General features: G+C 47.1%; 1 protein-coding gene across 4 annotated transcripts in view; it reads right to left on the reverse strand.

Moving 5' to 3' along the window:
• Nucleotides 1-20,729, reverse strand: part of SLC44A2 (solute carrier family 44 member 2) — a 53,683-nt gene extending 32,954 nt beyond the window's left edge. For 2 of the 4 annotated variants that reach the window (XM_033172690.1, XM_033172688.1), the window contains exons 1-2: nucleotides 20,641-20,729; nucleotides 237-285 (exon numbers count right to left, since the gene is read on the reverse strand). In XM_033172690.1, the coding sequence (XP_033028581.1) occupies nucleotides 237-285; nucleotides 20,641-20,692 (101 nt within the window). In that variant the 5' untranslated portion in view covers nucleotides 20,693-20,729. Of the gene's footprint in view, nucleotides 1-236; nucleotides 286-6,213; nucleotides 6,336-20,640 lie in introns of those variants that run through there. The other 2 variants (XM_033172691.1, XM_033172689.1) reach the window with 1 other exon arrangement.
• Between the last annotated feature and the right edge of the window lie 3,325 nt (nucleotides 20,730-24,054).

The raw sequence follows: 24,054 nt of genomic DNA on the forward strand, positions 1-24,054 counted from the left end.
GCTTATTGTATAATAAGATTCCATGCAGCAGCTATGCACAGAATAATTTCATTTTGGTATTTTGAGTCTTAGGGTTGCAGGATTTGCACAGGCAGCAGCATGCCCCTCTTACTTTCCAAAATGGGGGTGGGGGTGGCAGCAATTTGGAACAAGAGACAGCTTCCCCTGGCAGTGTTACCTTCCACACACACTTTGCAAAACACCATCACACACCTTCACCAACAGGTTGCTCTTACCTGTCATATATGGGGCCTTTGAAAGTTGGGTCATATTTTTGGGGTGTCCCTAGGGGGGGAAAGAGAGAAAATATATGTACTAAGTTAAGCAGTTACAGAAGGCAGGAACAGGATAATTGGGAAATATATTGATTTTAAGTTCATCCATCTTCTGGGACCTTCTCAGGTGGAAGCTCCACTAATAGAAATAGGACCCAGCCTTCTAAGCAGTACTGTATGTGAGAGGGAGAGAGGTATTACATAATTGTTTCAGGAACCTGGACAGCATTGAGGTTTTGCAGACTTGATAACCATCTTTTCAGTGAGCAGGACCACTGCTTCCTCTCCTGGCCCCTTTTAACAGCTGTGCAAATTTAAAGGGACAAAAGAACTGGGTAAGAGAAGGTTTATCCAGTCAAGTCTTCTGCATTATTCTAGGACAGATAACCAGACGGTAAGGAACTTCTGAACCTGGAATATTTCTGTAGTAAGACATGGAAACTCTGGCAGGTGCAGATCATAATATCTTAGTACATCGGAGGTGAAAAAAGCTGCTGCCAACATTCCTCCTTCTGCAGAATAAAAATTTGTACACAGTCCACCAACCACAAATTTCCAAAGAATCACTGATGAGCTAAACTTCTCCCATCTGCTGTCCCTTGCCTCCAGGAACAACTTAGCCCCAGTCTCTCATCTGTGAAGTTTGCTCATCCACCACCTTCAGGGCTCATCCTTTGTCCAAAAGCATTGTTGTATATTTCTCCCCTTGATTTTATTGTTTTGTAAACCGCTTTGAGGTTTTTCACAACCAGGTAGCGTAATACATTTTATGAAATAAATCAGTAATAAACAAATAAGAGCCTTTCCATACAAGCCGCAGCCTGTGTCCATGTAATTAGATTTGTCAGTCTAAGCCATGGGTAGGCAAATTTAAGGCCCGGGGGCCAGATCTGGCCCAATCGCCTTCTAAATCTGGCTTGCAGATGGTCCGGGAATCAGTGTGTTCTTACATGAGTAGAATGTGTCCTTTTATTTAAAATGCATCTCTGGGCTATTTGTGGGGCCTGCCTGGTGTTCTTATATGAGTGGAATGTGTGCTTTTATTTAAAATGCGTCTCTGGATTATTTGTGGGGCATAGGAATTCGTTCATTTTTCCCCTTCAAAATATAGTCCAGTCCCCCACAAGGTCTGAGGGACAGTGGACTGGCCGCCTGCTGAAAAAGTCTGCTGACCCCTGGTCTAAGCTCTCTCATTTCTCTCCCCTACATTGCCTAGGCACCCTCAGCAGTTGTTATCTAGTCCAGTCCCAAGCAGCCTGAAGTCTAAGACATACACTGCACCCCGTGCCCAGCTAGTCTATTGCACTAAGTCACCCTATAAGTTCCTCTCCCACCCTCTTGGTTAACCTACAGGGAGGGTAAAAAGAGGGAGAGGAGTCGTTCCCATCCAAAAGCAAACCAGTAGCCATGGGGATTCCCTGTCACTGTGCACAAGAAGCAGGAAGGGAAATGGGGGGAAACCTCCTCCTACACAGAAGGTGCAAAATTCTTTGCAAATTTGAATGGAGAGGAGTAAGCCACTCAGGATATGCCCCTGCACAGATAGACAAAGGAGTAGGTGAAGCAGGGAGTCTGTGTTTCTAACCTAAGCAAGTGAATAATCCGAGGACTAGCTGTAGAACAGGTTCTCTGCTGGTGCTTCCAGGCTGTTGCTGGAAATTTTCAGTGAGAGAAACACACACAAATATATCTCAACGAGGAATTCTCATCAGAACTACATCTTAATCTGTGTTTACCCAGGAACTGGTCTTCAACGGCTATCCCCCCCAGAACGCATTTTTATTCATTTCTTGTATAACCTGCCCTATTGTATGGGTTTGGGGGCAAGTGATGTGGAAGAGAATGCCTCTCCTCATGTGCAGAGTTCCTCTTCCACACTGGGTTAATGGCAAGCCCGTCTTCTAGTTATGCCTTCTGGCGCAGACTGGATCACCTCTCGTTTTAGAAACTGGAGTGATCCCCACCTCCTTCACCCCAACTGAACTTTCCCAACCCAGGAAACAGTCACTCCTTTCATCCGCAGGCTGCAATGCCTCTCATTCACCAAATAAGCATTCCCTGGTTAGACACCAGCCAATGAAGCAAACTACTTTTCTCTATACCAGCATAGACTCCCCGGCCGAAAAGCCCTGGAATCGTTGCAAAACTCAGATAGTATTATCTGCTATAAAGTGTGTCTGCACGACAGCCCTGAGGTTCCAGGAGAAACAGACAGGCAACATCTTTTTTTTTTTACTTTGCCCCACCTCCCAGCTGTATTTTCAGTAGGTACAGGCCTTCTCTGTCATCACTGCTATTGCCTCCCCTTTGCAAAGGCCCTGCTGCAAATAGAGATGGGAGTCTTGCCAGCCTAATTTTACACCCTCTAAAATGGCATCATGTCCCCCCATCCACCCTGACTCAAAAGGGGGAAATTACGAGTAAGCTGAAGTTCATTGTTCAAGATTCTTAAATCAGGTATTACTTTAGAATGCAAAAAAATGCAGCATGCTATCTGTTTTTCACAGCTACACACATCTTTACGATTCTTTTCAAGTGGGTTTATTTTTTTAAATATTCCTCAGATTTCAATTAAAAGCAACGCCTATAGACAACTGATATCATTTCTTACAGCAACCTTAACTCGCCATTTTAGCTGGGCAACTGTGAATACTGCTCTTTGTTAGAATGAGAGCCAGTGTGGTGTAGTGGTTAAGAGTGGTAGACTCGTAATCTGGGGAACCGGGTTCACGTCTCCACTCCTCCACATGCAGCTGCTGGGTGACTTTGGGCTAGTCACACTTCTCTGAAGTCTCTCAGCTCCACTCACCTCACAGAGTGTTTGTTGTGGGGGAGGAAGGGGAAGGAGAATGTTAGCCGCTTTGAGACTCCTTCGGGTAGTGATAAAGCGGGATATCAAATCCAAACTCCTCCTCCTCCTCCTCCTTATATGTAATATTGGGCAAAATACAATACTAGCACCCCAGGAAAATGACTGGGGGCTCCAGGGCTAGAGGTAAGGTCAGATATTCAACTGTTCTATTGATTTCTTTCAACAACTCTCTTGTTTCATTCTGCCAGAGTATTCACTGTCAATGCAGTTCCAGCAAATGCATCCTCTCTATGCTTGAGGAAATTTTTGGTTCGGTTCCCATTATATGTGGCTTGGCATATACACCTCCTCCTGTCCTGGGTGGAAAACTCCCCAGTCCCACAGGTCTCCAAGAAAACAGGAGGTTTCAGGGAGAGGTAGACAGGGACACACAGTTCTCCACTTCAGCTTTGCATTCTATTTCAGGGGAGTTTTGGAGACGTTGCAGAAAGGAAGTAGGGCACATCACTGAGAACTATAGCCACTAGTCATTCCTTCCACCCCGATTCAAGGTTTCATACGGAATATAAGTGTGACACAAAATTAGCCTGTGGCTGATCTTGGCACGAGCCACAAAGAAATTATGGACTGGCAGCACTCTCAGCCAGTGAAGGGAAGACTGGAAGATATCCAATTCTCCCTGTTAGGAGAGGCGGGTTGGGGACTGATGAGCGATCTACTCATTTAATTTCTGGTGGGATAATTGCCGAGGGTAATCAAATAAGACTTGAGTTCCGAAGTATGTCCAGAAGAAAAAGCCGCTTCCACTTCAGCATCTTTGCTCCCACATTGTAGCCATAACATGGTAAAAGAAGTCCTGGAAGTCTTACTTGAAGTCTCCCTGGCCAAAATTTATTTTATTTTATTTTTTTATTTTATTTATTTTACAAAATTTATTTGCCGCAGAAAAACGGTTGACAAAAAATAAAGTTTAAAAATTGATTTTTTAAAAAAGAAGTACCGGTAATCAAAACGTAATTCAAATCAAAAGTTAAAATGAATTATATTCACTTGCAACAATGTAATCTGGATGAGCAAATGAATTATGTCAATTCAGCATAAGGGCTAGTATAGAAGTAATCCCGCTGAAAATAACTTTATACTAAGGTTTTGGGGGGTAAGATAAGGCTAAGATAAAGCACAACATCCTCATCTATGTTTTAGAGAAGAGAGTACAAAATATATTACACATTTGGGGTGGGCAGGAGGTTATTCTGATTGACATCTAACACTATCAGCCAGGCTTAAAGACTGTGCTTTATCTTGGGGGACAGATGCTCAAGAAAATGGTTCAGTGTTGGAGAGGAAACGCCCTTCAGTATTTCTGAAGCAGAACACTTTGTTTTCAGATGAGGCATGCATTTGCCACAGAGGTATCAGAAGAGGGATTTCTCCTGTGTGTGAGAAAAGGCAGAATCTGCCTCTTTCAAGATACGGACAAGTCATCTGCCAATTTTATGAGCACAGATATACCGGTATATTTAAACCTGCTGGTCAGTTCATCTGGGGCACTTTTTAAAGTTGTTTTAAATGTTTCAAATAATTAATCTGGCCAATTAATTGATTGCTGAGGTCCCAATTATCTCCTTGGGAGAAAAGGTGTTATATATAAAAATAAACAATAAACAAACAAACAAACAAACGACAGCACCACTGTCACTGTTTCTCCAAGTTTCTCCATGGGCAATTCCCAGAGAACATGTGAAGTGGGAGACTTTATTGCTACTATCAGGATACTTTGTTCCAGGAGCCTATCCAAAAATGGTTGCCATTTAAGTGCTGAATTTCCTCCCCATTACAGTATTATTATTATTATTATTATTATTATTAGCCAGGAGTACACCAGCCAACAGAGGGAGTTGGGATAAGCAAAGGGGCCTGGTGACTGTGTGTGTGTGTGTGTATATATATATACATATATATATATATATATATATATATATATATATATACACACACACACACACACACACACACACACCAGGATGTTCCTGCAAGGCTAAGGAGCTACAAACTGTAGGCCATGTACTGTATACATATGTGTGTGTGTGTGTGTATATATATATACATATATATATATATATATATATATACACACACACACACACACACACACACACACACACACATGTATACAGTACATGGCCTACAGTTTGTAGCTCCTTAGCCTTGCAGGAACATCCTGGTTCCCTTCCCCATAGCTAACCTCTTCTGCTGGGGGGTGCACACAGAGAGAGAACAGCGGCGCATAGTTTTGGAAACATTCTTTCCGGAACTCGCAAGTTTCTCTGCTTAGACAGGGCGCATGTTTTGGGCAAGGGAGGCGGCCGCTCGCCGGCATTCCTCCCCGGCTACTGCGCTCCCCCCGAACTCCCAGAAGGCGCCTGCGTTCCAGAGCAGCTTCGCAGCCCTGCTGGGGATAGCAGTCCGGTTTAAGGTTACGCGGAACGGAGCACCCGGTGGTGCGTCCCGGCGCCGTGAGAGGCGCGCACCCGCGGCCGGGAGGACCCATGGATCAGCGGGAGTAGTATTTTTAGTAAGCCCGTTTCCTAACCTCCACTCCACAGACAGAAACTGCATCAGCAAGGACTTAAAATTACCTGGAGGCGCACTGTGGGCGTCCCTAGCCCAGGAAGAGAGGAAGGGGCTCTTCCCTTCACGCCCTCCCCACACCCACTGGTATTATTATTATTATTATTATTATTAATTTACTCGGCAGCTGAACTAGTTCCCCTCCCCCCTGCCCCATTGATTGAAGCGACGCGTTTGGCGCCAGCTGCTTCTTTCTGCCCAGAATTTGAACTTGCTCGGTGGCCGGTCTTAGACGGGAGGGACGGCGGTGCTCACTACAACCCGGGTTGCACACACGGCATGGGGCGCAGCTCGCGCTTTGGGGCACCTCGGGAAGACGCCGCCAAGGCCGAGCTGTCTTGTGTCCCAAGGCCCAGCCCCGCCTCGAGGGTTTGCAGCTTCCCGGTGGTGGACGCCGACGCCCCCTTAGCGGGGCTGCGCGTGGCCACCTGCTGCCCGCACTCCCTCCCTCCTCGCTGGGCTCAGGGGTGGGGGGTGGCAGCCTGGCGGCCTTACCATGTTTGCCATAGTAACTCTCCTCTTCCCTCGCCATCCCAGCCGAGTTCCCCTCCTGCTCGCTGGCTTGCTTTCCTTCTTTCTCTCCTTCTCTCTCTCTCTCTCCTCCCTCCTTCCCCAGTCAGCTGCTGATCCACCGCCCAATGAGGCGCCTCGGGGGCCGAACTGGCCAAACCTGTAAAATACATTTGGAGGAAAGCAAAAAAAAAAAAAAAGGCGGCACGCCCTTGCCTTGCAAAGAGCCGGCTCCACTTGCAAATAAAGTATTCGGAGGCGCCTTTCCACCCACCCCAATCCAGGACCTGTTACAAAAAATCAGCAGAAGCGGCCGACCGGAGAGAAGCTGCCTCCAGGAGACCCTCTCTGGATCAAAAACGCCCTGCCCCAAGCCTTTTTGGAGAAGGGTGGCGTTGCACGTGCGACTGGCTTCTCCATAACCAACAGGGTTGCTCCCTTGGTATCTGAAGAAGTGTGCATGCACACGAAAGCTCATACCAAGAACAAACTTAGTTGGTCTCTAAGGAGCTACTGGAAGGAATTTTTTTTTATTTTGTTTCAACTATGCACGGCTACCTACCTGTAACTAGGGTTGCTCCCTGTTCACTGAGCAACTCAGAAAGAACGCCTTAAGTTCAAGACAAGAAAAAGAAAGCCAATCCCGGCAAGGTGGGTTTTGAAATTGGAGTGGGGGCAGCGGCACTGGGCTTAAATATTTTTCCAGCAATCAAGCTCACTGTGTGACCTTGGAGTAGCTAAACTTTCTCAACCAAGTAATTGCCCTGAGCAATCTGGAACAAATAATTATGTCAGGCTAGCAGTCTAAAGAATGCAAGGCTCCCTCTGTTGGGCACCTGATCTTCCCTTCTGCCTCTCTCTTTCCACTTGCAAGCCACACACACACACACACACACACTTTGCCCCAGGCCTGGTTCCCACTACTTCTACCTAACCAGTGGGCCAGGATGCACTAGTATGGCACTGAGCAGGTGCATTGAGTTTATCACAGTTGCAATGTGTGTAAGGGTATGTGTAAAGGACCCCTGACAGTTAAGTCCAGTCACAGATGACTCTGTTTTTCCGGGTCATGTGGCTAGCATGACTAAGCCACTTCTGGAAAGCAGAGCAGCGCACGGAAATGCTGGTTACCTTCCCGCCAGAGCGGTGCCTATTTATCTACTTGCACTTTTTGGCATGCTTTCAAACTGCTAGGTTGGCAGGAGCTGGGACCGAGCAACGGGAGCTCACCCCGTTGCGAGGATTGAAACCACCGACCTTCTGATTGGCAAGCCCAAGAGGCTCAATGGTTTAGACCACAGTGCCACCTGCGTCCTCCAAAGGCTGTGTGTATACCAGTGTATTATTTCTCAGACTTGTGTCTCTAGCTGTTGCCGGACTACAGCTCCCATCATCCCTAGCTAGCAGGATGTCAGGGATGATGGGAGTTGTAGTCCGACAACAGCTGGAGGACCAAGTTTGAGAAACGTTGCTGTACATCTGTGTGTGGGCTGCAACCCATGGGTTGGAGACATGCAGCAAGATGAAGGAACGAGCCCAACATGGGCTGCCAGCAATGGGTAGGTCTGTGTTTCCAGCCACTCTCTCTTTCATCCTTTACTATCCACACTGCATATACCACTTGCTAGAAACCACTGTAGTGCTCAGATCCCACTTGTAGGCTTCTCCTGGGCATCTGGCTGGCCACTGTGATTGCTTGAGGAGATGGGCCGCTGGCTTGATCCAGCAAAACTCTTCTTATGTTCTTAGGGCAGTTTCCATGATTTGGCTTAAGTTGTAAAACTACCATAAACATACCAGATGAACAGTGCTAGGATGCCTTTTCATGAAATGAACCAAAACCAACAATTAGGACTGGAAAAATCCCATGAACTCAGCATGCTCAGACACTTAGAAATTTGCACTGACACCTAAAAACATCACCCAGGAATCTGAAACACTTTCCAGCCCTGCACCTAATAATACTCTCCCACATTTGTTACACATGCAACTTCTGAGCATGGTAAATGCTTCTCACACGTTATGTGTAACTCTTACAACCACACTGTGTGTAATGGCCAGCATTGCTATCCTTGTTTTGCAGATAGTGGGGACTGGCAGCTGGGAGATAGTGGATGGCTTGAAGCAAGCTGTTGAGTTTCTGGTAGAAGTGAAAGTTGCCCCAGGCACTTCCAGAACTGTAGCCGTGTGTGTGTGTGTGTGTGTGTGTGTGTGTGGTCCTCGTTTACTAAAAAACATCACTGTCTCTTTCTTCAGGTTGCGTGTTCTACAGATCAATTACACTCAAGGTCTTTAAAAAAAGGTAAAGGTAAAGGACCCCTGGGTGGTTAAGTTCAGTCAAAGGTGACTATGGGGTGCGGCGCTCATCTCGCTTTCAGGCCAAGGGAGCTGGTGTTTGTTGGCAGGAGCTGGGACAGAGCAAACTGCCAATCATTGGCAAGCCCAAGAGGCTCGGTGGTTTAGACCACAGCGCCGCCCACGTCCCATAAGGTCTCAAGGTCTCCACACCACTGTGAATAGGTGTTATCCTCAAACTGTATGTCAAGGCAATAGCCATGTACTGCACGAGGGGTTGATGTGGGCTTTGGGGATAAAAACGAAGTGGCCACACATCCCATGCCTCTTGGGTTAGTTTGAGTCCACCCTCTCTCTTACTGCATGGACAATGGCAGCAGCAGGGGGGTGGGCTAGAAGTTTCTCCTCTAGTGGAGAAAGTGAATTCCCTTCCCCTCTACAGAGAACGTACTTAGTGTTATCTAATTTTAGATAACCTGTGCCTCTGGTATGAAAACAGCAAGGAAACATCCATCTTAGGAGGCCTTGGTTCCTGGGGCAGCAATCAAAGCAGCCCACAATAGTCAGCTGCAATGATGGGATGGCATATGCTACCATGCTGGGAATGTGTTAGCAGTTGTCTGATCATTTATTTATGAAACGTATGTATCTCTCTGGGGGCAGAACTGTATGGCAGGAAATTGCCAGCACTCCTGCCCAGATGCTTTCACCAGCTCTGCTCCCGATTCTGATTTTGGGGCTGGGGGAGTGCTTTGGGGATGGGCTGCTCTTGATCCAACGGCTAGGCAACCTGAACCTTGTCTGTAACTTTAAGAACTGTCACTTGGACTTGCTTCCTCCCTGCTATTCCTTTCTCCTGATGTGTCATGCCTTTCTGGATTGTGAGCCTGAGGGCAGGCACAGAAATATTTCACTGCAGAAAGAGCTGCTACTTCGTGCCCTGAACTCGAGTAAAGTCCTGCTCTCTAACCAAAGGGGGCAGGGCAGAATCTTAAGAGAGGACAGCCAGGTAGAACCTTGCGGTACCCACCAAAACCAGACAACTTCCCTCAATCCTTATAAAGAAGGGTTTCCCGTTTAGCTTGAACAACCAGCTGCAGCTGCAATGTGCCTCCTTCTTCTTAATGCAAATACCAAGTGCAGGAAAGAAGAGTCAGGACGGGTCAATCTGCAGCACAATTTTCAGCCACTGAAAAAGGAAGTTATTCTGCTATGAAAAAGTTCTATTGTCAGAAGACCCAGAGGGCTCAGCTTCATAGGAAGCGCCCACTAGCCCAAAGCAAACATTGCTGGGAACTGCTCCCAGTTTCCATTCATCTTGTTTCATAGCCACTTACAGATGAGCCTTTGGATACATTTTCCCAGTCTTTTTCTGAATGTTATCCCAGACATTTGGTTCTGCTGGCTGCAAGCCAATGGGAACTGTAGCCCAAAGCATCTGGAGGGCAATAGATTGCTCGTTATTATCAATACAGACTGACAAGAGGCTCTCCAGGGTTTCAGGCAAAAGTGTTTTCCTGTCCCACCCGGAGACACCAAGGATTGAGCCTGACACCTTTTGCATGCAGAGCATAAACTCTACCACTGAGCCACAGCCTTTCCCCTCAAAGAGCAATCAGGCCAAGCACTAAGCTATGGCACTTCCCCATATGAATTTTGTGGGCTACAGTTCACATCTTCTGAATATTTTAAAGGATTTACACATTCAAATCTGCCTTTTTGGCCCCACAAAGCAACTCAAAACATGTATAAAATACAAATCAAGATACAAGACAAAATCCGTTTGCAACATCCATCTCCCAGTATAAAATATCACGCTATCTACTTTGCAACCTTATGGGTTCATCTGCGCTTCCGTTTGCCCTGCGCTTACTAGTCATAGGTCCAAGAGGGTTTTCTCTTGTCCCATCCATCTTGAACCGTCAATCTGCAGAAAACCCAATTGACATTTGCTCCGATCCAGCAATCAGCAGTGGGTTTTCCCAGGGAAAGTGATGGAACAAGAAGTCACAGACCAAAACAGAAGTGTGGATGAGCCCTGTGAAACCAGCACAAAAATAAAACAACAATAAAACCCAGCCAAACCTGGAATAACAGCCCCACTTTATATCAAACCATGTGTATTAACAACAGCTTGAACTGCAGACATTATCTCCTGCTAATGTTTATATTCACGCTGTGAATAGCTTCTTCTGTTGATTTTTGCTGTTAAAGGCCCAAGAGCAAGCCAGGGCTTTAGTTGATATCCTCTGCCTATCTTTTGATGCCTGTCTTTTGGGAATGAGAACATATATGTTTGGGTCTCTACACTCCTGCTGACTTCTCCTTTACTGGACCAGGTGTGGCAGAAACACTTCCTCAAAGAGCCACAACAACAAGAGCCTCAACCTCACTATCTATTTTTAGGAGGAACAGTTGGTTGCCCATCTCTTCCCCCCCCCCAGACTACCCAGGAAGTCAACTGACTTGTGTTGGGGATGATAGCAACATCCATGATGTCAACAGATTCATGCATCTTTTATTGTTTGTAAAACGCTACTTGTTAGGTGTCATTTATGTAGATTGCTTGAACATCAACAATGCAGAACATGCGCTGAAACTCCCGAGATGGCCAATGGCACCTACGATCCCAACGAAGAAGACGGGGTCTTCCTCCAGCTGCAGCTCTGGATCAGATCGTGAAACTACTTGATCGGGACTTCACAAATCTTGTTCTACGCTTTCCCCCTCTTTCCCCCACCCTCCGCCTCAGAAAAAAAGGCTTCCCAAGCTATATAAAAGCAAATAACTTACATGCCAGCATCAACACTCTGTGGCACTAAATGATCATACACATTTAATTGTAATTGTTATTGGCCATCTCTGAAGTGCTTTTTTGCCATACAAAGTGCTTCACAGACTTCTCTCATTTACCCAGTTAGACAAGTCACTATCAGTCCCACTGATGATGGTGGTTTTACCTTTACCTATCAGCCCCACTGTACAAATTGGAGAACTGTGGCCAAGAGGCAGTGGATTACCCAGGGACACTCCTCTACCTCACAGTTAAGCCATATTTGTAACTGATGTAACCCATGCACAGCACAGCATCAAGCAAGCACAATCATTTGCTGTTAACTAAGCTCATGCAGAAGGTGGCAGTGTATCTCTAAATTGCAGTTTCTGGAAATGAGGAGGGTGTGCTCAGGTCCTGCTCCATTTCTGTAACAGCAGGATGCTGCACCACTTAGGCCTTTGACCTGATACATCAGGGATCTTTTTATGTGCTTAGATGGGGCCTGACTGAAGAAGAAGAAGAAGAAGAAGAAGAAGAAGAAGAAGAGTTTGGATTTGATACCCCGCTTTATCACTACCCGAAGGCAGGACTGCAGGACTGGTGCTAGGGCTTCTTGCGCCCATGGCGAACCACCTTCTGGCACCCCCCCCCCCCACAAAAGCCTGCTTTAGCGGGAGGTGGGGGGGTGGAGAGGCAAGCAGCAGTTTCTCCGCTGTAGCAGAGAAGCTGCTGCTCGCCCGTCCCGCCGCCTGCCCCCCGCCAAAGCCTGCTTTAGCGGGAGCTGGGGGGTGGTGTAGGGGGCAAGCAGCACCTCTCTGCTACAGCAGAGAAGCTGCTGCTAGCCCGTCCCGCCCAAGCCTGGCCAGCGCCCCCTCCATTTTGGCGCCCTAGGCAATTGCCTAGTTCGCCTAAATGGATGCACCGGCCCTGCCCGAAGGAGTCTCAAAGCAGCTAACATTCTCCTTTCCCTTCCTCCCCCACAACAAACACTCTGTGAGGTGAGTGGGACTGAGAGACTTCAGAGAAGTGTGACTAGCCCAACGTCACCCAGCAGCTGCATGTGGAGGAGCGGAGGCTCTTAACCACTACACCACACTGGCTCTCCAATCACCCACAGGGCTTACCGTATTTTTCGCTCCATAGGACGCACCGGACCATAGGGCGCACCTCATTTTTAGAGGAGGAAACAAGGAAAAAAAATATTTTTCTGGTTTTCCTCCTCTAAAAGCCCTGGTTTTGTTGTTGTTGGTTTTTTTGAGGATCAGCTAAAAGTTTTGCAGCTGTTTTTGCAAAGGCAAAAGGCCTTTTTTTAAGGATCAGCTAAAGGTTTTGCAGCTTTTTTGCAAAGGGGAAAGCCCTGTGGGTTTTTTGGGGTTTTTTTTTAGGATCAGCTAAAGGTTTTGCAGCTTTTTTGCAAAGGGAAAAGCCCTGGGTTGTTCTTTTTTTAGGATCAGCTAAAAGTTTTGCAGCTGTTTTTGCAAAGGCAAAAGGCCTTTTTTAGGATCAGCTAAAGGTTTTGCAGCTTTTTTGCAAAAGGGAAAGCCCTGTTTTGTTTTTGGTTTTTTTTTAGGATCAGCTAAAGGTTTTGCAGCTTTTTTGCAAAGGGGGGAAAGCAAAGCTCCTTTTGCAAAGGGGGAAAAGCAAAGAGGAAAAGCCCCATTTTTATGGGGTTTAACTCACATTTCTGAAAAAATCTTAAGGAAAGGGAGCCATTTCTACTGTTTGCAGACAGATAATCTAATCAGCCAGTCACATGTCCTGGGGAAACAAACAACCTCCCTCTGCAGCACATTCAACAAAGGAGGGAGGGGCTGAAAGGGAGCCGGGACTCTTATCTCTCTCCCGATCTCTTGCTGATCAGCTGCTGAGCTGGGTCCTTTCAACACTCCCTTTTCTCTTTGTAAAATAAAAAGCACAATCTGCTTTTGGCCCCTGGGCAATTCAGCTCCAGGGACCACCATTCGCTCCATAAGACGCACAGGTATTTCCCCTTACTTTTTAGGAGGAAAAAAGTGCATCTTATGGAGCGAAAAATACGGTAATTTGTTTTTAGAACCACTGTTCCTTGCTGGTTTTACACACTTAAGATACAAACCCTTTTCAAGCCATTCTGAGATATTGGCACAAGAAGTTCTTAAACCAAGAGTCCCCATTGAGACCACCAATAACCCAATCTCCTCCCAAAGTTCTTATTCTTTAAAAATGAGGTTTTGGCACTCTTGTGGGGGTTGTTGTTGTGGGGGAGCGGGTGGCGCTGTGGTCTAAACCACTGAGCCTCTTGGGCTTGCTAATCGGAAGGTTGCTGGTTCAAATCCGTGCAACAGAGTGAGCTCCCGTTGCTCTGTCCCAGCTCCTGCCAGCCTAGCAGTTCAAAAGCATGCCAGTGCAAGTAGATAAATAGGTACCGCTGCAGCAGGAAGGTAAACACTGTTTCCGTGTGCTCTGGCACTCGTCACAGTGTCCCATCACACCAGAAGCGGTTTAGTCATGCTGGCCACATGACCCGGAAAGCTGTCTGTGGACAAACACTTGCCAGTGTGGTGTAGTGGTTAAGAGCGGTAGACTCGTACTCACCTCACAGAGTGTTTGTTGTGGGGGAGGAAGGGAAAGGAGAATGTTAGCCGCTTTGAGACTCCTTCGGGTAGTGAAAAGCGGGATATCAAATCCAAACTCTTCTTCTTCCCTCAGCCTGAAAGTGAGATGAGCACCGCAACCCCATAGTCACCTTTGACTGGACTTAACCGTCCAGGGGTCCTTTACCTTTACCTTTTTACCTGTTGTTTAGCTGAGGGGGAGGCTGTTGGAGTCTTCTTTCAGTCTGTGTTTATTTGTTTTGTCTGAGCATCGCCTGCTTTTCTTCTGCAATGTAGTTATTTCTGATGCCTACAAGTTTATTAGAGTTCTACATACAGCACCAGATTTTTATTTTTATTTTATTTTAAAAAAGAAGTTTGGGAACCCTTGTCTTAAACTGTCAGAGACCATCTCATGTTCTTGTCTCAAGGCACAATTTGCAGGACTGGGAAGCAGATAGGATAAGCAATGCCAGAAAGCAGCTAGGGCATGGATGTGGCCCTCCGTAAGTCACTGGACTCCAACTCCCATCAAGCCCAGAGAATGGCCAATGGCTCTTGGAAACTGAGTGTGTCCACAGCCATCAATGGTAGAATAGTGTGAGGAAAGACTGAAAGCTGCCGCAGAATAACCCCCTGCATCTGACCATGCAGCTATGAGCCAGCCCATGACTCACACACACCACTGGCATCCACTAGTGAGAAAAGAATACCGGAAGTGAAGCAACAATGCCAGGAATTAGCAAACTCGGGGAGGAACCTATGAAGAGAGCATCTGAGGAAACCAGAGGTTGGTACCATGGAAGACTAGACACTACTTCCTGCCTCATGTCCTCATTACCCTGAGCCAGGATATCTGATGGGCCACATCTGCCTCTCTGGGTTTGGACATCCTGTTGCTGCTGCATGGTAACTTCTTTTAAACCAGCTGCAGCAGGTTAGTCCTAGCTGTCCTTCATCAAAATTCAACACACACTCCCTGCCTTTCAGCTTCTGTTCTACATCATTGTTGCGGCGCCCCCTGCAGCACCCTCTTGGCTTTACGCCCAGTCTGGGTGAACCAGCTGTGGTCACCTAAATCCACCTCCGTTCCCTAAAATCTCTACTTAGGCCAGGCTTCTTCAACCTCAGCCCTCCAGATGTTTTTGGCCTACAACTCCCATGATCCCTAGCTAGCAGGACCAGTGGTCAGGGATGATGGGAATTGTAGTCTCAAAACATCTGGACGGCTGAGGTTGAGAAAGCCTGGCTTAGGCCCTCCGACCAGAGTCCACTTGGACAGTTCCATCTCCCTTGGTCCTCTCTACCCTGCTCCAATGGGAACTTCAACAAGGCTAGAGAATCCAGTGTTTGACTCTAGGTTCTTGTATGCCAATATCACTTTATCTGTCTGAGTTATAATCCTTCTGGAAATCCACAAAATGGGCATCCAGACTCGGCCCAGAATCCTGCCTTGCCGCCCCTCTTGGCACTGCATGTTCTCACCATGTGGGTCAAGTTGCGCAACAAAGGGAAGGAGAAGGCAACAGGTGAGTAGAGGAGAAAATCAAGGACCACTCCAAGAGGCATTAGCAGCCATGGTAGCTGGAGGCAAGGAAGGATGGAGGGGCAAGCTAAATGTGATGGTAGAACCCAGAACCCATGGTGCATCCCTACAAAGCAGAGAGGGACAAACAAGAAGGCCCATGGCAGGGGAAGCCATATCCCTCCTCCACTCCATAAATCATAGCTGTCAACTTTTCCCTTTTCTTGCGAGGAATCCTATTCGGAATAAGGGAATTTCCCTTTAAAAAAGGGAAAAGTTGACAGCTATGCCATAAATGCTTTTAAGCCTAGCAGAGGATACATCCAGTAATGGTGTCTCACCAACGAAACATAGCCTGGGGGCGGATATCAGTTTCAATGGGGAAAGTATGAGTCAGGGGAAATATTGAGCTCCTCCATTCTTTCTCGCCAATGCTCTGCCTCAAAGTTCTACCCGCTTTTCTAGCCCAGCTTTGTTGGGAATCAGCAGCAGCCCAACACTGACACACGGGGTGTCTTTTTGGCCCCAAACTGCATGCAGATTCTGTGGCTACAAACAATGCAGCTCCTTGTCTATATGGCCGGAGCGAGTGTTGCTCTGTGACATGAAAGATCCCCTTTTTTTAAAAAGTCCTTGTACTTAGGAGAAACATGCACCACGAGAGCAACTTCAACCAGTCACAAATGATACAAGTGTAAAATAAAAGGCTTTCAGGAAAACCCAGTAGGCACCAGGTGGACATGAACACTCTGCAAATTTCTATTTTGCTGCTTGAAAACAGAATGCAAATTCCACATGTGCAAATGTCAAAGTTTCAGCTGCTTTCAACATTCCCAAACTCTCCAACCCATCTGGAGGCAGCAGCTTCCTCAGTTTTTATGGGCGGGAGGGTGAAGAGCTGTCCCACACACTTGTCATGAGGCTGACAAAACAGATGAGGAACTAAATGGAAAATGGCTTAGCTAATTAAAAGGAGCAAATGTGCTTCTAGACAGCTTTTAAGGCTTTTATCGGCTGCTCAGCCAGGATCAAAAGACCCACCAATTGCTTGATGGAGGCCTTTGCTGGTTCTAACAACTACTCCAGATCTTCTTGGCATACTCCTTGTGCCAAATCACAGGAAGAAAGCTCTGTAGTCTCACTGAAGGTGTAAGGAAAGAGAAGCAGAGGGTGCAATTCTTGCAGTTGTATGTCAGAGACCTGCAACTAGACCACCTAGATCAGGGGTCAGCAAACCTTTTGAGCAGGGGGCCGGCCCACTGTCCCTCAGGCCTTGTGGGGGGGCCAACTATATTTTGAAAAAAGAGTATGAACAAATTCCTATGCCCCACAAATAACCCAGAGATGCATTGTAAATAAAAGCACACATTCTACTCATGTAAAAACACCAGGCAGGCCCCGCAAATAACCCAGAGATGCATTTTAAATAAAAGGACACATTCTACTCATGTAAAAACATTCCTGGGCCGTCCACAGGCCTCATTTAGAAGGGGATTGGGCCACATCCGGCCCCCGGGTCTTAGTTTGGGGACCCCTGACCTAGATTATTTTTCAGAGCTGAAAAGCAATCAATGGGGTGCAGAGCGGGGAGCAGACTAAATTGGATCCATTTCCCTCACCAAAATCCTCCCCTCCTAACCACTCAAGAACTTGCTGTTAGCTTATCTTGAGAGAAAAGATAATGAATAGCAACTCAAACCTCTTAACCTAGCTCCAGGTTGTCATCTGAGCTAGCCAGATGTTTGACTGAGAACCAATCACAGTCAGTCCATCCTTTGAAAAATAAGTCTTTAGAGCTGTCTTACCCAAAAATGGCAACTAGATGTTATAATAATAATAATAATAATAATAATAATAATAATAATAATAATAATTTATATAAAATAATTAATAATAATAATTTATTTGTCCCCAGCCACTCTGGGCAGCTTCCAACCAAATATTAAAATACAATAATTCATCAAATATTAAAAGCTTCCCTAAACATTCTGTTTTGGTGACTGTAACCTTGGTTTTGAGGAGCTGTTCGGTGCCTAGCTTTATATATGAGTTTCTAACACTGCATGGCTGTCGCAGCTTGTGCTCCTTAGCTGGTGATGCATGATCCAGTCACTGCCCAAGCTTTTGTCTTAAGAAAAAGAAAGTGAAGTCATGAGTGAGGACAGAGTGATTAGAAGCAAGAATGGTTTTAGGGCGGATGTGGGTGGAAGAAAGGCAGCACAGCCTTGTGTGTGTGTGTGAGAGAGAGAGAGAAACCCAGAGCAAGCACAATTCAGAGGGAAAGCAGCTCACTAGAACAGAGGCGGAAGGCCTTAAAGGAGCCTGCCCAGACCAGCGTCATGTCTACATCTTCAGCACATGATGTAAGCACAACAACACTTCCTTCAAGGAAAGGGGAACTCCCAATGCCCACTGCTGCAGCTCGAGTCAGGGCATCACCTGCTTGTTGTTGTTCAGTCGTTCAGTCGTGTCCGACTCTTCGTGACCCCACGGACCAGAGCACACCAGGCACGCCTATCCTTCACTGCCTCTCGCAGTTTGGCCAAACTCATGCCAGTAGCTTCGAGAACACTGTACAACCATCTCATCCTCTGTCGTCCCCTTCTCCTTGTGCCCTCCATCTTTCCCAGCATCAGGGTCTTTTCTAGGGAGTCTTCTCATGAGGTGGCCAAAGTACTGGAGCTTCAACTTCAGGATCTGTCCTTCTAGTGAGCACTCTGGGCTGATTTCTTTAAGAATGGATAGGTTTGATCATCTTGCAGTCCATGGGACTCTCAAGAGTCTCCTCCTGCTAGCAAGTGCCAATACTGGGGGCCTTCAGTGGAGAATTTGAGAAGTTGAGCAAGGGAAATTGGGCCAGCCTTCCAAAGTGCCGTGCTAAGCAGGTTCTGCGGCCACAACAAACCCCTTTCCTTTCTGGTTGGCGCTGGTGGAAGGGCAGGCTGCCCCCTCATGCACCATATTTGGGCACAGGACCTCCTGGTACAGACCCCCTAATGTAGTAGCTTACAATCAACCAATTCAGCCTCACTCTCCTCTGCACATGAAAGCTCATACCAAGAACAAACTTAGTTGTTCTCTAAGGTGCTACTAGAAGGGTTTTTTATTTTTTATTTTTTATTGTTTTGTTTTGACTATGGCAGACCAACACGGCTACCTACCTGTAACTCTCCTCTATCACTTCCTTAATACCCTTCAGGCGGTTAATTTAGAAAAGGCCTTTTGGTGGAGCCTAGATAAAAGAGCTGGCTGCTGCTTTAGTTCAGAGGTTCTCAAACTTTTTTCCCTGGGCCACACTTTCAGAATAAAAATTTATTCGTGCCACACTGAACTTTATCTTGATATGAAATACCTTGCAAAAACAAAAAGAAACAAATCCTAGCAGTGCTTGATTTATAACATCAAACACAACTGCTTTTTAATATGATCATGGGACATCTGGGGAGTATAAAACAATGCAGCTACATAATAACATGAATCATTCCCAAAAGGTAATGATTAAATGAACCTCTTACATGTGCACCTTAAGTATGTATACAAACTCAATGAGAGGTGTGAGCTTGCTTTTGCCAGGTAATCTCATTTCTATGAGTCCAATTTGAGACAAACCCTCATGTCCTCATCACCACAAAAAAGCCCTTTCATATTTATCAGAGTTGAAAATCCCTGTTCACAACAATATGCCATGAAGAACTGTAGAAGAATGACAGGCATGGATACTGTTTCTGGTTGTACACCCACACTACTCAGAAATGTTTAAATGTTTCTTTGATTTCTCTAGAATCTTCCCCGTCACACTTGCCATCCTCTCCTGCCACACCCTTGGAGAACCACTGCTTTGCAGTAGCTTAAATCGGAGGAGAACTCCTTCAAGCTGGTGGGCAGGGATAGATGCCCTCCTCCCCCAGCGTTTGAAAAAACCCTGCCTGTTAAGACAGCTTCGTCACCCACAAGCACTGCCTGTTTTCACAGCTTCTGTCTGCTTCCTGTTTATATAGAGGTTTATATATACAGCCCCCTTTGTTGTGAGAAAGGCAACAAAGACTCTTATGGCACCTGGATGCCGATTGTGGCATAAGTTGCAGTCCATAAAGTCGGTGGTCCTCAAGAAACTCGTGCCATAATCAATTTGCTCATCTTCTAATGGGTCACAGGACTAACTGGGGAGACCAGTAGACATTCCTGGGCCAATGGAGAATCAGTAGCTGCCTGAGGCAAGAGGGAGGGAGCTGGTGGTCACGTGGAGATGAGAAAGCCCCCCCATAGGAGTCAACTCCTAGGGGCTGAGGTCCCTTTGCCACCCCCAGTAAAACATTTGAGGGGACCGCTCCCCCCAAAAGTTGATGGGCATTGCCATTCAAATGGTGAGCATGTGCCACATCTTGTGTTTGATTATGTGGGGCGGGGCTTACCTGGGTCCCCCCCCATAGTTTATTCAAGGAAGTCAAGTTTTGAAATGTTAAAATGATTGTAAAATTAGTGAAATGTATAAACCTGAAAAGCATAAATAAAATATCAAGTTGGTACCCCCGCTCCCTAACCTGCCCCAGGTACATGGTACTTCAAACCCAAAACAGGTTGCTACCTATAGACCCATTGTTCCCAGTGTGGGGCACAGGGGGGGGGCGCAATTTGATTTTTTTAAGGGGGGGCAATTTGAGAATGAGTTATTAACCGTGAATGGCCTTTTAGGCTTCCTCCACATGAATAGGACTTAGCTTTTTGAATAATAAGAATTCTATGTCACAGGGGTTGGGGTGGGATCAGGATTTTAGAGAAGCTTAGGTGGGGCATGGCCAAAAAAAGGTTGGGAACCACTGCTATAGAAGGAAGCTGCAAACAAAGCAATATATCCTGCCCCCCCACCCACCTCAAAAAAAGAAGAAACCAGCAGCCGCCCTTCCCTTCCTCGTCGGGCCACACCTGTTACCTGGGAGAGGGGCTACGACCCATCCACCTGCCCTGGATTTCAGGTAGCGGGCACCTGCCTATTTGCTGGAGCCTGGAAGCAGCGCCGAAGGGAGAAGCTGGAGGCTGCTCGAGCCCGAGGTCTGAGGAGCCACCCCGCCTTAGGCCGACGCCCTAGCCGGGCAGAGCCAACACCGGCAAAGCCCCTCGCAAGGGGCGGGCGCCATTGTCGCAGCGGCTGGCGGGAGGGGAGGGAGGAAGGAAGGTCCCCGGTGCGAGCCCCGGCCCTGCCTGCGGGCCGAGGGATCCTTCCCATCCCGCGCATCCTTCTTTACCGTAAGCTTGGTCGGCGTCGTCGAACTCCTTGCCGCTCGGCTCGCCGTCCATCGCTGCCGAAATCCGCCGCCGCCGGCGGGACGGAGAGCGCTGCTGCTGCTATTGCAGGCGCCGCCGGGGGACTGCGAGGAGGCGGAGAGAGTCAGGGTTGCCTGGGCTGTGGGGCGAAGTCAGGCCCACCCGACGGCCCTCCGCCCCTTTCCTGCCTCGGCGCTGCCGCCTTCCTGCGCTTAGCGGTCCCGGCGGGGCGGGCGCGGCGTCAGAAGAAGCGGATCCGTTTGTGTTGCGCGCCCGCAGCGAGGAGGCGGCCGAGCCACGCTGCGCGATGCATTTAAAAACCCGCTTCCTCACGGGGAAATGGCTCCGGGAGAAGAAGTGTGGGAAGGAGAGGGCCTTTGTTGGTTGCTGAGCCCAGCGAGGTTTAAGCACGCCAGGACTTAGACAATCAATATCTTCTTCTCTGGCGATCACTGGTAGCCGAGTCAGATTGTCTTCCATTAACACGCTTTTTTTTTTACAGTGAGAACAAGAAATATACGCAATACTCAAAGCTGTATGCAGGTCACTGAAGGATCGGCTTCTGCGTCAGAGAAAGCCCCAGCATGGCCTCGGGGAAACTGAACCCCCAAAACTGGGGCGCCAGAGGACATGTCATAACTTAGGATCTCCACTTAGTAGACTTTGCAAGGGGGTACACATACACACCTATTCCCAAAATCCCAAACCAGTTATACTGAACTGCTTTTGGAAATGTCAGGGAACTCTTGCACCTAGCTGAGCGGAGCTTTTCCTTCTTCTTATTTTCCAAACAGCCTTTCAGAAAGCAACCCCCTTCTTTCAACCACACTGTAAGCATAGGAGGCAACTTCTAGGAGTGGAGGGGTCTTCAGCCCCACCCATAAAATATTTTAGGGTGCTGCCACCCAAGTTTTTATGACCATTGCCATTCAAATGATGTGTGTGCATCATGTGATCGATTATGTGGGGCTCCCCCCCCAAAAAAATATTCAAGTTGGCACCCCTGACTGTGAGAGTTGGTTACTTAGCAGGCATCCTCCCTCAAAGTCTGCTTGCCTGGGGCGACTCTCCTCAGTTGATGCCATTGCCTGTTTGGTCTAGGTGACTTATAGGGCCCCCTTTAACTATTTAGAATATGTGAGGCTCCACTAGCTGCCAGGTCTACAACCAGGGGTTGGCCATGCTATTAGGTACATTGAGGCTATGTCCTCAAGCCACAAATGCCAAGGGGAGCCCACCCCTCCAGGCAGAAAGGAACAGAGGAACTTGGGGATCTGCTGCCTCACGTGCCAAAATACCTTAACCAGCCTTGGGTATATGACATACTTTGACCTGGGGCAGGTGGGGAGGGGGAAGGGGAGAGAGAGAATTTAAAGCTCTGTCTCAGGCAGCAGCATATTTTGGGATAGCTCTGCTGGCAGCCAGCGCAGTTGTTGTGGCAAGATTGGCCAATTGTACCTGTACTTCCTCCTCACGATATCTGTATGGCAGCAGGTTCCCTTGCCCCCAAAGAAAAGCTCTTGTTGATATCAATGACTGGGGATCATGCAGCCCATTGGAATTAGAGGAAAGAGAGTGACATTTTAAAAAGTATCTAATTTTCAGAACACAAGATGTAACAGCTCCACAACATAGAAACTGAGAGCTGATTTAAAATCTCTTGGATGTTTGTCTTGCACTCCAAGGCTGTTAAGGACAAGGAAACTCAACCACAGCACCCTATTACTACAGACAAGCAACCTATAATTTCCTCCTCCAGATCCAGGAATGACTCTCAGAGGCTGGCAACAGGCCCTTTCCTCCCTGACAATTTAAATGGGTGTTGACTCTGCTGCGGTGTGAGCTTTTGCCTTCCATAGAATGTGCTGAGACCATTTAGGAATGTGCTCTCCCAAGGATCAAAATACCGGTATTTAACAGACAGAAATATTCCCTCTTCCTTTGAAGGCAGCCCTGTTTAGGGAAGCTTTTAATGTTTGACGAAACCCAGCCAGATGGGTGGAGTATAAATTATTATTATTATTATTATTATTATTATTATTATTATTTGTTTCTTCTGAGCTTAACATTCTGAAAACAGCTGTATATGAGAGCAAAGTATTCACAGCCCTCAACTCATATGAAGAACGCAGGTTTCTTAATGTGAAAAAGTTCTTTCTTTCTAGAACAGGTAGGGAGATATACATTTTGAAGTTAAGGCTTCCATAAATGTTTAAGTTGAACATGCCAGCCCCCACAGCCCACAAAAGCAGCTTGCTCATGCTGCTCACCTACCCCTCAAATTTATGTCTGATCTATGACACAGGAAGACAGGTACTCATGTATGCTGAGACCATTAAGTAATCCAAGGACAGGCATGTAGCAGTGAATACACACAAGTTCTTTTTCCACAGTAATGCAAGCAAACAGGGATGTATTTTACAGTTTAAACCTCAGTTGCTGAAACAATTAAAGCAAAAGCTGAGATCATTCTGGCCTATACCCTCTCGGGATTATTGTAGAAACTCATGTGCTCTGTCATCCAAAAGAAATCGCACCCAGCAGCAATGGACTTGTAATTGCTCAGGGAAATTCAGCGCATGGCCACTTGAGTCCCGAAGGAAAGAAATTTCGGTTCAGCAACTTGGCCATCTTTTTTTGGTTGCCTGTGACTGGGAGCGGCCGCCGAGACCACATAACACAGGTCTTGAAAGATCTACATTGGCTCCCAGTACGTTTCCGAGCACAATTCAAAGTGTTGGTACTGACCTTTAAAGGCCTAAACGGCCTCGGTCCAGTATACCTGAAGGAGCATCTCCACCCCCATCATTCTGCCCAGAAACTGAGGCCCAGTGCCAAGGGCCTTCTGGCAGTTCCCTCGCTGCGAGAAGCCAAGTTACAGGGAACCAGGCAGAGGGCCTTCCCGGTAGTGGCACCCGCCCTGTGGAACGCCCTCCCACCAGATGTCAAAGAGAAAAAGAACTACCAGACTTTTAGAAGCTTTTGAAGTTTCACAGACCATTGTATTTTAATATTTTGTTGGAAGCCGCCCAGAGTGGCTGGGGAAACCCAGCCAGATGGGTGGGGTATAAATAAATTATTGTTATTGTTATTGTTATTATACAGACTGAGGCAAGAAAAGAAAAGAAAGTCTGTGAGTTAGTTGTTTGTTTTGGGTTTGTTCTTTGCTTTCAGGCTAGCTACCAGAAAAGCAAGATTCCTCCACCCCCCATTCCCCAGCAAATTTTAAAAGATGTGTCCTCTGATTATACATCTTTTGCTGCTTGGCTCTGCCTCCAGAAACTGCAAGAATGAGGACCTGCCTCCCCTCAAATGCCAGTTGGGTTCCACTTCCCAACTCAAAGTCAGCTCTGCCAAAAGACCTAGGGGGCATTGCCCCAGAACCCACCCAGGTG

Source organism: Lacerta agilis, chromosome 16 (assembly GCF_009819535.1).
Source record: "Lacerta agilis isolate rLacAgi1 chromosome 16, rLacAgi1.pri, whole genome shotgun sequence".
Lineage (NCBI taxonomy): Eukaryota > Metazoa > Chordata > Lepidosauria > Squamata > Lacertidae > Lacerta > Lacerta agilis.